General features: G+C 44.5%; 1 protein-coding gene across 1 annotated transcript in view; it reads right to left on the reverse strand.

The window, feature by feature from the left end:
- Positions 1 to 937: 937 nt before the first annotated feature.
- Positions 938 to 13,577, reverse strand: part of RAB31 (RAB31, member RAS oncogene family) — a 127,123-nt gene continuing 114,483 nt past the window's right edge. Inside the window, exon 7 of the mRNA XM_056137990.1 lies at positions 938 to 4,221. Within this exon, the coding sequence (XP_055993965.1) occupies positions 4,121 to 4,221 (101 nt within the window). The 3' untranslated portion in view covers positions 938 to 4,120. The remainder of the gene's footprint in view (positions 4,222 to 13,577) is intronic.

A 13,577-nucleotide genomic window follows, 5' to 3' on the forward strand; every position in this document is an offset into this window, starting at 1 on the left:
ATTTCGATTGTGCTATTGCGAATAACGCCAATGATCATCCTTTCTTCTTTCTTTCGGCCTCCCAAGCAGTGCTCAGGAGCTCTGGGGGCCTCACCAGCAATTTTCTGCCATCTGGGCCAGCAGTTTATTGCAAGGAGCTCCCGAGGATAGCTGCTGCGTGGGCCCTGCAGTGCCAGAGATGCCTAGGCACCCTGGTGGTCTTGGGATCTCCAGGGCTTCGCCTGGCGATGCTCCGGAGGGGGTCAGGGCATGTGGTGCCAGAATCGGCTGGTTGGTCAGGTGCATGCTAAGCAGCTGCCCTCACTGCTGCAGTATCTCCTGGCTCCTGAACATCCCTTTACTTGGGGAAAGGATCTACTTCCCACAGTGCTGAGTCACCACATGGTGCCAGTGCTTAAGTTAGGGCTTCCATGGGCAAAGCATATGCTCAAACTCTAAGCTACTCTTCCAGCCCCAGGGAATGTCCTTACATGTGACTTCACAGGTACAATAGGCATAGGTAGGTACAATAGGCTTCTCTGGTGAATCAGTATTATTATTTTGGGGGGGGGGTCACACCCGGTGATGCACAGGGGTTACTCCTGGCCCTGCACTTAGGAATTACTCCCGGTGGTACTGGGGGACCATATGGGATGCTGGGAATCAAACCCGGGTCAGCCACGTGCAAGGCAAATGCCCTACCCACTGTGCCATGGAATCACTATTCTTATAACTTCACCGTGAAGTTATAGTGACTTTAAAGTAAATCTACGAGGCTGGAGCAATAGAACAGTAGGGAGGGTGTTTGCCTTGCACATGGCTGACAGGTTTGATCCCCTGCTTCCCATATAGTCCCCCGAGCACCACCAGGAGTAATTCCTAAATGCAGAGCTAGAAGCTGCACCTCTCACAAAAGTTATTCTGCCAACATGATATAATAAAAAAAAGATAAACTTAGTAAAACTTAAAAATATTTATTAGTATGAATCAGTGTATTAAACCCAAAATAACAGATACCATTGGGCATTGTTGAGGGCAATGCTTGAGTACAGAATCTAGAAGGGAGAGGTCCTACGTGCGGCAGGGTCTTCTATATACAAAACCTGGGTCCAGCCCAGACAAAAGCCCTTTAGAAAAACACAGGAAATGGAAACAGTCTCCACAACAGAGCACTGACATAGGATCAACATTGGTCTCCACAACGACGGCTAAAGCCCAGAACTAGAGCACCAGAGGGCCGTTCCGTTGCTAAGCCGACTCTACCAGTTTTGCTAAACGCATTCCAGTGCAGCGAGGTGTGGAGCTTCCCAAAGCCACTCTATGATCTGAGAGACAATATTTCAGTCAGAAAATATTTCAGTCAGCCAAATCTGTCTTAGAAACATAATTCAATTCTCTGGGGGGGGGTGGGGCACGGCCCTCGTGGTGTCTAGGGGTTTGTTTAGGTCTTCAACCTTCGTAGTCTGCATCCCAGCGCCCTCGTGTACCATTTTCAGCTATAAAATGGCAGGTCAATGATGTACCCTTAAATATCATTTGCATAATTCCACTGCCTGCTGGGAAATAATCCCCATGGGAACCCCTGCCAAAGTAACACACTGCAGTCATGTGGCAGTCTCTGAGTGGAATCAATGGTATGTCTTCCTAGCAAATAGGAAATCTTTAACACACATACACTTGTGGACTGCACAGGGAAGGCCAGGAAACAGGGAAAAGGAGCAAGTCTTGGATAGCGATGCAAGGAGTGCCACTCCACAAGAAACTGCTTGACATTTTGAAGCAACAGTCCCTTTGAGTCTTTCTGTAACATCTGGTGGTTATGGTAGTTATGGTTCAATTCTTAGAATAGCCAGAATGTCAGTTCAAGGCAACGTGAAGAAAGATTTTCAAAAAGAGAAGACGCAGCAGCTTCATCTGGACCAGGCGCCAGCATGTCTTCAGCAAAGACTTCATGTTCCATGGATACTTGTGTGCCCACATGCCAGCTAGTGTCCCTTTCCCAGTGGCTCCGAGTAGTGTTCACAGTCTTGTGACTGGCTTGAGTAGTTAAGAAGTACAGAGAGAGTGGTTCGCACCCGCGTGTGCTTCTGAAATAAGACCATGAGTTTATTCAAGGGTAGCTCATGAATGGAGTCTAAGGTCCGCCAGGCAGGTCACAGCCACGCAGGAAGGAGCCAGGCCGGAGCTCCAAAGCTGTTGGGACACAGACCACCTCAGCCAGAAGCGCTTTGTCGAGAAAGACTCAGGTTCTCAAAAATAGACAAAGGTTGCAAAAAACAAGCCCTGGGCTGTCACTTGGAAAGATGTCATTTTCATTTTCAGTCCTTATTCTTTAAACTACAGGGAGAGAGATGTAAGAATCGCTTGACCTGCAAGCGGAATTATGTTAGCCAGTCAGGTTGACTAAGTAGAGAAAATACTAAAAATCCTGGCAAAGACCCTTCCAAGTTTACCCAAATACCTGCAGCTAATAGTTTTTGAGGTACCTATCTGGGAGAGCAAAGAGAACTAAAACTATGTGTTTCTGGCCTTCACATTCTAAGATTATTATCAGACTTTGGAGGTTGGTGGAGGTTGGTTGAACTTAGATGAGTACCAGATGGAGCATTTGGACTTGAGTGAAAAAAGCCTAAGTCTATGACTTCTGCCTGGCTGTTTCCTTGACAGCAGTCAACATGCAGGAGTGTGGAATTGGTCCCAGTCTTGCCAAGGACCCTGGGCCTTGGTGGATGGTGGACTTGGGGTCCTCATCTGCCAGACAGGCGTACCTGACAGGACTCTGAAGCACCAGCCGAGTTAGGAAAGTGCCAGGCCTTTAATCAGCTCTCACCCCCTTTCCTGGCATTTGTATTGTGATTCTAGTCAGTGCCTGCTGGCTGTGGAATACTTCTGCCAAGGAGGGTCCTGTGGGCCCTGCCATTATGCCCTAGGAGCCATCTTTTTGGAGGCCATTCGGCTGCAGTTTCCTCCTCTCTACAAGGGATCCAAGTATACATTAGGAACCCTCTCCTGTGATAAGGCCTAACAGGAAGGAAATCTACTATTTCTTTACTCTGGCCTTTTATAAATGTTGGCATTATTAAATATTTGAATTCTGAGTGGAAACACCTTTCTCTCCTTTGGATTCAAAATATTTAAGTAAGGGGACAGGGAATTGGAAGATTTTGTTAGACTATTTTCAGTCCAACATTCTAGAAGTAGACCTTGTACTAGTCCTAATATCTACTTTCCCAAACTTGATATCTTCTAAAAAAATTATTTTTTCATTTTGCACTTTTGAGAGTCTAAAATGTTAAGGTGCTGGTACTTCTTCTGGTTGGTTTAACTGGGACCTAAGACTAATCACTATCGTAAGAAATCAGCTCCACGAATTAGGTGCAAACCTCCTCCAGTTCTGCTTGCGTGTGACACTCTGACTTAGGAATACAATACTCTGTGCAAGTAACTTCTCTGAGAGGAGAAGTTAATCACTGGGGAGGGGTGCATGACAGGAGACTCTGGAATCATACTTATATCCTCCATCTCTCACTACTCACCTAAGAGGCCTCCCAATTACACAGAGGAATTGAGTCAGATTGGATCTGTTTGTGTGTGACGACAATCTAGAGAAAGAACTTCAAGAGTTGGAGCTGTGAACAACAGCTTCTAGTACGCCAACAGCGCAAGTACTGGTCTACAGCTCCAGTGATGGTCCAGTTACTTCCTGCTAAAAGGAAAACTGGATTAAATCACCCTTTTGGTTCGGTATCAAAGGCAGTGACACTGGAAAAGTGACTGACATTTGGCTAAGGAACACCGGAAATCAGAATGGAACACTATGTTAGTATCATACAAAACCCAGGAAAACCTTTTGTACAAATTTAAGAATATTTAAAGATTTTTAACAAAGGACCTCAACTTTACTGTTTAGCTCATTTCAGTACCCTTGCAAGTGCATTGAAAATGCTAAAGGTCACTTCGTGGCAGTATGCTGGAATTTTCCATAGTTTCCTAAAATTCCTTTTTTTTTTTTTTTTAATGGGGGCATTTCCTGCCCCATTCCCTGGAAGTCTTCCAGATTGCAACGGCCGCAGGCTTGCGTCTCTCTGGGTGAGGAGCCAGGCCCCCAACAGAGGACACGGGAAGCAGGTCTGGCTTCAGGTCAACAGCAGCGACGGCGGCTGGTGGGCGAGGTTGGCTTTCCCAGTTTGATGGCACCATTGTTTCCATTTTCATGGGGGTCCAAGGGTGGGATCTGGCGACCTAGAACAGAAAAAGGAGGCCCAGGTTGAGTTCTTTTGCCCTCCACGGACCCCATATGTGGCTTGTGATTCTGCTTTATCACCTCTGAGGGGCTGAACAGAACAGGAAAGAGGACCTATGGGCGCAGCCTTTTCCTTCCTCCCTTCCCTCACTCCCTTCTGCATTCCTTCCCTCTCCCTCTCTCCATTCCAAATTTCCTTTTCTCCTTTCCTCCCTCCTTTCTTCCTTTACCGCCTGAAGCCCAAGTCAACCTTGGAGCATTAAGGAAAAGGAAAGCTGCTTCCTGTTCCTGCTGATGTCCTTGGTTCCAGAGGCCCTTGGCATGGAGTCCCAGGAGAGTCCCTGTCTCCAAGGCCCAGCCTCCTGCCTGGCCTCCCGCCTGGAAGAGCTGCTTCTCCACAAGAAGGCTCAGATGAAGCAGTAAGCACTCATCTTTCCTGTCCCTGAGACAGAAGAGACTGGGCGAGGGGGGGTTGGGGGCAGGAACTGCCTGAGTACTATCATTTTCTAGCTCTCGGCTCCCCATACTTCCCCTGCCAATGGGCTCTTGGAACATTACTGGGAAGCCCGAAGAGACACTCTCTGTAGGAAACAGTATTAAATGTCATCAACAGTGACTTTGCTTTTTACTTACTTTAATCCTAAAAGCTATCCTTGACTCTCTATGAATAAATACAAAGTCAAAACCAAAAAGACAATGAAGGAGATAAGAAAGGTGGGCAGTTCAAAGTAGGATGCAACAAATCTTAGAGGGAACTATATTATATATATATATATATATATATATATATATATATATATAGGCTGTGGGGTGGGTGAGAGCCCTCTCCACCTCAAGGGATCCAGCTCCAGCAGCCGACCTACACTGCCCAACCACTGCCATGTTCCAGGTCGCTTTCCAAGAACACATTATAAGACACTTCCTTCCCATTTTTCCATGGTTACTATGCCATATCTGATGGGGTTCAGACAGCAGGCAACAAATCATAGAGAGAAATATATAAATATTTGATATGCCAAACACAGTAACAACAATGGAGACATTACTGGGCCCGCTCGAGGAAATCGATGAACAACGGGAGGACAGTGCTACAGTGCCTCTCAGAGAGCCCTGCAAGCTACCGAGAGTATCCCACCGGCATGGGCAGAGCCTGGCAAGCTCCCCGTGGTGTATTAGATATGCAAAATAGAGGAACGACAACAGATCTCATTCCCCTGACCATGAAAGAGCCTCCAATTATTGGGAAAAGATGAGTAAAAAGAGGCTGCTATAATCTCAGGGCTGGGAGAAATAGAGATGTTACTGGCGCCCGATCGAGTAAATCGACAATCAACGGGATGATAGTGATACAGTGATACAGTGATATATAAAAGCACAAGGCTCAAACTTTAACAACATGTTAGTGATCTCTTATAGAAGGGCTTAATGGCCCCTGGGTGAAATACAACAATTTTCTCACTCTTTCCTCTAAGGATTTTTTTTGGTAGCACTTTCAGCAGTTTTTCATAACAAGCAATACAAGATACATTATTTTGGTTCTGCTTTGAGGCTGAGATTGGGGTTCGGGATGGAAACATCTGAAATATGGCGGTGGGAATGGTGTTTGAATATTAAATGTAATCAAATACTGTGAAGTACTTTATAAAAAAAATAAAAGAGGCTGGGGTTTCATTCTGTGATGATACAGGTATGTTAAAACTGAGCCGCTGATGTTTGCACACACCTGTCATTATACTAAACACCAGGGAGTCACACGCTTTCAATGTGTGAAATGTACATACAATTTTTAAAACAACATGAGGTTTAGAGACATTTTACTTTCCTTTAGAGAAAGTTATACGCTTTGGGGGAATGACAGAGTTAAGTGACATCATTATGTAGATGACAACATTCCAGATGCTCCTATATGAATTAGGAGCTGCAATAGGGACTCTTGCTTCTGCATCTGAAATAGTTTTGGACAAAACTGTGATTATGATTGATGTAGTTATACTTTTTATTTTCTTTCTTGGGTCACACCCAGCGATGCACAGGGGTTACTCCTGGCTTTGCACTACTCCTGGTGGCGCTCAGGGGACCATATGGGATGCTGGGGATCGAATCCGGGTCGGCCACATGCAAGGCAAATGCCCTACCTGCTGTACTATTGCTCCAGCCCCAAGCTATACTTTTCAATTAAGACAAGAAGTGCTTATTGATCAATCTTTTTGACAACATCATAACAAATCTTAGGGGGCCAGAGAGACAATACATGAGTTCAGGCATTTACCTCGCACACAGCTAAACCCACACTGGTCCCCAGCAGTGCATATGGCCCCTTAGCCCTTCCAGAAATGATCCCTCAGCCAGGACCAGGAGTAAGCCAAGAGCACCTCTGGGTATGGAACAAAACCCCCAAGTAGTAATAATAATAATAAAAAAAAGTAAAGGTCCTCCCATTGATCATCGATTTGCTCGAGCGGGCCCAGTAACGTCTCCATTGTAACACTTGTTACTGTGTCTGGCATATCAAATACGTCACGGGGAGCTTGCCAGGCTCTGCTGCGCGGGCGAGATACTCTCGGTAGCTTGCCGGGCTCTCCGAGAGGGGTGGAGGAATCGAACTCGGGTCGGCCATGTTGGCTGCGTGCAAGGCAAACGCCCTACCGCTGTGCTATTGCTCCAGCCCTAGTAATAATAATAAGTCAGAAAAATAATATGCTTTTAGCCTTCCTACAATGACTTGTTTTTGTGATTTTTTTGAGGGGGGTACATCTGACAGTACTAGGGCTTACACCTGGCTCTGTGCTCAGAGATTACTTTGGGTGGTGTTCAGAGACCATATGGAGTACCAGGGATTGAACCTGGGTCAGGTAGGCACAAAGTAAGTGCCCCACATGCTGTACTATTTCTCTAGCCCCTACTATGATTTCTTTTTCTCCAGGCCCCATGTCCTAAGTGCTAATACCTTTCTTACTATAAAAGAGATCCCAAGCACACACAATGTTTATTTATGACATTTGTTAAAGTAACAAAAATAGAGTGAAAAATTTAGACGACCAGTGTTCTAACCCCTGAGCTTTGGGGTCAACTATGATGGAGTGGAAAATTTAGAAGCAAGAAAGGTACACACAGAGAGTGAAGTGGGAAAGCAACATCCTTCCATGCTCCCCTCCGCCCCTGACTCTTGCCTCTCACTGAGTAAGGCAACAGTTGGGGTGAGACTGAAATCAGGATTAAATACTTCACACTTTTTGTTTTTAAACATTCAGCAACACTTTTGAATCAGCCATTGAACCTGGCTTCTCAGAGGTGCTGGGTTCTGTTGGTCTTAAGAATACCGAAAATCTCACAGATAAGAACAAGCTGGTTTTCAAAGATGGAATTGTTGCTGTTTCACTCATCTGGTGGAATTGTTCTGAGAACTAAGAGTCAGTTAATTGAAGTTGGGCAAGTTATTTGCTATCTCTAAGACATCTTCTCCTCATTTCTTAAGAAAATGTGGTAATCACTTAACAAGGAAAACACCACAGAGCGTTGATGACTATGGGTGAGAAGGACCAATCATGTTGGGGTTCAGGGTATGGCTTGAATGAGGTTTGCATGGACATACTGTGGCTCCATCCTGCTCTTCAGCAGAACCTCAACCCAGGAGGGATCCCACGCACTCCTACTTCAGGGAAAAGAAAGTGTAGGCCATGAAGGGCAGGGAAAGTAGAACTAGGTCATGACAATGAGGCAAGCACAGGAATTAAGTAAGAAGCAGCTTATGATGACACAATAAGAGAGTCCCTATCTTGTGGTATGAGTTCTATGGCTCCTATTGAAAGGTTAAATGCAATTAGACAAAAGAAAGTTCTGGAAAGAAGCCACGACATTTTGTACCAAGGTGATCACCTTAGAGCCCTGTTGAGTCTGTATCAGTTACCCAGGAAGAGAGCAAGACAACACCCACACAGAGAGATTAAAAAAGGTTTCAAGCATATCTTCACATTTCTATTCTTACAAAAGGCTCTCTGAACATGCACTCTGCATAAGGGGTCATTACTGTGTATAAATTCTAGGTCAGTGTTTATTTTAATAAGGTTTGGATTGTGCCACGGAAAAGTTAAAAGTCTTGCCTCTGACACCCCCAAGTTCAGTCTTCCTGCAAGTTGACAGCACAGAAAAAGAGCAGGTTTTATACATGATTCCTGCAGCGTGTAATATGTAAAACAACGAATTCCAAGCTGATGCATCTGATCATGGCTCTTGCACACAACCAAATTAGAATGGCATGCTCAGTCACAGCTGTCTCCTTCTGCACAGGGTGGATGGGCCACTTCCTGTGCATGCTTAGAGATTCCCTAAACTCCCTGCAGAATTCTCATCTTCTTTCAACCTGGTTCTGTCATTTCCTCAGCTCACTGAACTTTGTTGGGTATTTGTGGTATCTGTGGCTGCTGTGTGACTTCCAGTGCTGGATCCGATTTCCTGAATCATCGGGATTCATACACTCACCTGGTAGACTTGGCAGCCTTGACTTCTGACAATGACTACCAGCCCCACAGTGTGGGAGTGGGTGAAGGGCAGGAAAGAGGTGTTTTTATGGAAACACCATCTGTGGGCTCACAATCATGGAGCCTGTCCTATAAATAAGGAATGGACGAGAGTGGGGTAGATCCTGCCAGGCCTGAGGCATGAAGCCTACCTCTGCCAGACCTAGGAATGACACTGCGAAAGCTACACAGAACTGGGTCAGCACAGCCCGAGGTCAGACATACCTTACCTCTCTGGTTTTCTATGGAATAGGTGACAGCACAGCTATTCGATTGGGGCAGTGGCAGTGAGCTAGACCTAGATGTGCTCGGGGTCTAGTCCTGGCAGTGCTCAGGCATCACTCCTGGTGGTGCTCCAGGGGATCACTAAGAGTAGGGAGGAATCAAACCAGAGTCAGCTGCACGTAAGGCACGTTTCTTAACCCCTGGACCATTGTTCTAGCCCTTAATATTTTTTTGTGTGTAAAGTTTTCAACCAATTGAAAATTGAATTTATGTGGATACAGAAAAAATAGCTTGCTGTAGAACTTTCTGCACTAAATTGAAAAATCAAGCCTTGCTCAAAAGGAGTATGAAGGCTTAACAGTCATCACTAAAGGATGCCAGGTTTTTCCTTAGTTTTATCCGGAGGCCACATCTGACAGAACTTAGGCAGGCCAAATCCATGCACAGGAAGAACTCTGTGTTTGGGGATCACTTCTGGAACTAGATAGGAGCTAGTGCAAAACATGTTCTCTCCAGTCCATGACACCACTTTTCAGAAGCACAGACCTTAGAGGCGAGCTATACAAAGTTAACAGGTCAAAATCTGAATTTGAGAATGAAATACTCTAGGAAACAAATTTTAAAAAGGGGCCAGAGATAGTTTAGCAGAGAAGTCACTTGCCTTACATGCCACTGATCTGAGTTTGATCCCTGGTAGCTCAGATGGTCCTTCAAGCTCCACCAGGTGTGATCCCTGAGCACAGAGCCAGGAACAATCCCTGAGCACTTCCAGGTGTGATCCAAAAGCCAAAACAAACCAAAACCAGGTAAAATAAGAGGGTCCAGGTTGATAGTGCAATAATGAGGTCATACATCACTGGAACTGCATAGTTCACTGGGCATGCCTGGATGAGACTAAAGCACTGCTGGGGTTGGGGTGAGGATAAGTAATCCCTGGCTCTGCAGAGCCCAAGCTACTAGGCAGTTCCTTTATTATTTTTTTTGTTACAAAAATTCTAGAATTTATTTCCCTAAAAAATTTATAGCAGAGGAGTTTGTTTCAGTCTACCTTTTTTTAAAAAAAATTATTTATTTTTTATGAGTGAAACACCATGAGGTACAGTTGTAGACTTACAAGTTGTTGTGCTTGGGTCTCAGTTATACAATGATCGAGTACCCATCCCACCACCAGTGCCCATTCTCCACCCCCACCAATCCCAGTATCCCTCCCACCCCTCCCATCCCCCATCCTACCCTGCCTCTGTGGCAGGGCACTCCCTTTTGTTCTATCTCTCCTTTTGGGTGCTGTGGTCTGTAGAAGAGACATTGGGTGGCAATCATGTTCTGTCTATAGACTACTTTCAGCATGTATCTCCCATCCTAGGCAGATCTTCCCAGCACCCTTTATTTGGTGCTCCCTTCTCTATCTGAGCTGCCTTTGCCCCTACAGTGTGCGGCTGGCTTCTAAGCCATGGAGTGAACAACCTGGTATTTATCACAGCTGCTCTTGGGTGTTAGTCTCTTATTTTGTTACTTTATGTTATCCAGATGAATGCAACCTTTCTATGTCTATCCCTCTCTTTCTGACTCATTTCGCTTAGCATGATATTTTCCATGTAGTACCACTTGTATGTAAATTTTATGACTTTATTTTTTCTAACTAGGCAGTTCCTTTAGAGTCGAGTGGAACCCCCAGGCCACTCAAACACCATTGGGGAGGATCCCACAAAAATAGATGCATGAGGAGATGTCTCCAGACCTAGCACCAGGCTGAATCTCATCCGGGGCACCCCGGAGGGAAGCAGGTGAGCCCATCACTCACCCTAACATAGCCCAGCAGCCAGAAACCTCCATAATCCAATCACTGCCATGCTCACGGCCAGACTCCACAGGCTCAGGATGAGCCTTATCCAGGAATGAATGTGTTGAAATACTCAGGTATGTCGGTTTTATGACTGAAATCTCCAGACTCTCACGAAGATGGGGATGGGCTGCCTCCTGCCACCTGCCTGTGCTTCCGGGAGCCTGGCAGTCACACACACGGACTGCCTCTATATAAGCTTATTAACCAGCCATGATCCAGGGACTTATAAATAAATCTCAGAAGAGGTCAACAAGCTGCAGAGAGGCCTTCAGACCCCAAAGTCAACATCCAGTTAAAAATTTAACTTCAGCTGTATTACCTTATTTAAAATCTTAGAATTCCTGGGGCGAATGGCAGCGAATTATACTCTACGCCACTGATGTATCAGGAATAGTACACCACATTAGATGGGATGTAAAGTAGAGGACAACCAATCTTGATTTAGAAAATATTAGCACACAAGACTCAACCTATAACAAGATATTAGTAATCTCTTACACAAGGGATTAATGGCTACAGAGTAAGATACAACAATCCTCACATACTTTCTTCTAAGGAAATCTTTTTTGATCATTTTTAGTGAATTATTCATAACAAGCAATACAAAATAAATTATTTAGGGCCTGCTATTGAGGCAGGCTTGGGAAAATTAAAAATAATGGTGGTGTAATGGTGGAGGGGTTGGTGTAGAAATATTGAATGTAATAAATCATTGTGAACAAATTTATAAAAACAAAATAAAATTTAAAAATAATAAATAAAATAAAATTGGTTTTAAAAAAGTGAAAAAAAGATATATCTAATCATTCTGAACAAGAATCAATGGTTGATGTTTTAAAGAGAATAGCCTCCTTAGAAGATTAATCAAAATCCCTCAAATCGCAGTAGATGAAGCCAAAACATGCTCCAAAATATTTTATGTGAATGACGAAGGGCTTGAGGGAGCAATGAAAGGTGCTGTGAGTGCCAACTTCAGGAGAGCCAGAAATAGCTTTTACAAGAAGCTGAAGAACAGAAAGATGCATGCAACTGATAAACAGAAAATAACATTCGAAGACTCCAAAGTTGAGGCAGGATATGCTCAAAATTAGAAAATGCTAAAATTAGAGAAGGAATAATCTGCCTGAATTCTTGTGAAAGATTGGGAAACTCTAATGACAACCTGGAATTAAAAATAGTGGATCTGAAAACGATAACCAAGAGGTTGTGAAAAAAATGGGTTCGTGCTGTGGCGTTTGTGGGATCAGATGTTGTGTCGCAATTAAACAAGGGTCAACTGTGTGCAAAGCAAGAGCCTTAAGCCCTGTCCTATCTCTCCGGTCCAAGGTCACAGTTTAAATTCAGGCTCACTCTTAGTATTGCACATTCTATGGATTTTAATAAATGAGTATGATGCATTCCCATCCATCACTGTAGTATCACGAAGAATAGTTTTATGCCCTAAAACTCCTCTGTGCTTTGACTCTTCACTCTACCCGGGTCCCATAGCCAGGGATTGTCCCTGGCAGCCACCAAACCCTTTTCTAGATCCTGTATTATTGCCTTTTCCAGAATGTCATAAAGTTGGGATTTCCCAGTATGCAGCCTTTCAGTTAGCCTTATTTCATTTAGCAACATGCATTTACTATTTCTTCCAGTCTTCTCATGGCTTGATAGTTTATTTTTCAATCACTGTATAACATTTTATTTAATATATATGTGTATAAATGTATATATATATATATTTTTTATTGCAGAGTTTTATTTAAGAGAGGGTAAGAATCGAGGCTGGAGCGATAGTACAACAGGTAGGCTGTCTGCCTTGCATGTGGCCCACCTGGATTCAATCCACTGCACCCACTATGGTTCCCCAAGCACTGCCAGGAGTGATCCCTGAGCACAGAGCCAGGAGTAAGCCCTGAGCACTGCCAGGTGTGGCCCAAAGCTCCCCCCCCCCCAAAAGAGGGAAAAACAGATAATTGGCAAGGGGGTGGGGTATTCAAAAGTAGAGTAAATTTTATTTGTAGTTTTGCATGTTAAAGTTTTTCAAGTTAAAAATTAAAAGTTAAAGAATTAAAATGCTAAAACTTATCAGTAAAAAATGATAAAATACAGACACACACAGAAATAGAAGACTCATATGAAGGGGGAAACAAATCGAATGGAATAAACATCAATTAAAAATCTTCGGTTTTTTAAAAAATATTGGGGTGTTTTTGTTTTGGGGCCATATTGGGGTGTTTTTGTTTTGGAGCCAATCTCCGGCAATGTTCAGGGTTGCTCCTGGCTTTGCACTCAGAAATTGCTCCTGGCAGTGCTCAGGGGACCCTATGGGATGCCGGGGATTGAACCTGAGTTGGACATATGGAAGGCAAATGCCCTCCCTTCTGTAGTATCTCTCTGATCAACACCTACACCCCAAATATAGTTAAGAAAATAAGGCAAACCTCAGGCTGGGAAACATTTAAAAAGACAAATCCCTGAAGTTCTGGAGGAGAGCCCAGGGGCTTAGAATGCAGTCTTGCACGTGTAAGGTCAAGAGTTCAATTCCCGGTGCCACCCCACAAGCTAAGCATGATTCAGGAAGCTTCTGATGATGCCAGTGCTGAAAGCAATTTTCAGCTGCCCTGCAGCCAAGCATGTGTGAGCACAACTAGCGAGGTTTGACCCCTGTGAGCAGCACGAAACGGTGTGCCAGAACTGTGGCCAGGAAGTGCAATCCCTGGTGAGTGCCTGTGTGAGCACCAAAGCTGAAATGTGCGTGAGCAGAACTGAAAGGCTGCAGCCTCCC

The sequence above is a fragment of the Sorex fumeus genome, unplaced genomic scaffold (genome assembly GCF_029834395.1).
Source record: "Sorex fumeus unplaced genomic scaffold, SorFum_2.1 ptg000128l, whole genome shotgun sequence".
Lineage (NCBI taxonomy): Eukaryota > Metazoa > Chordata > Mammalia > Eulipotyphla > Soricidae > Sorex > Sorex fumeus.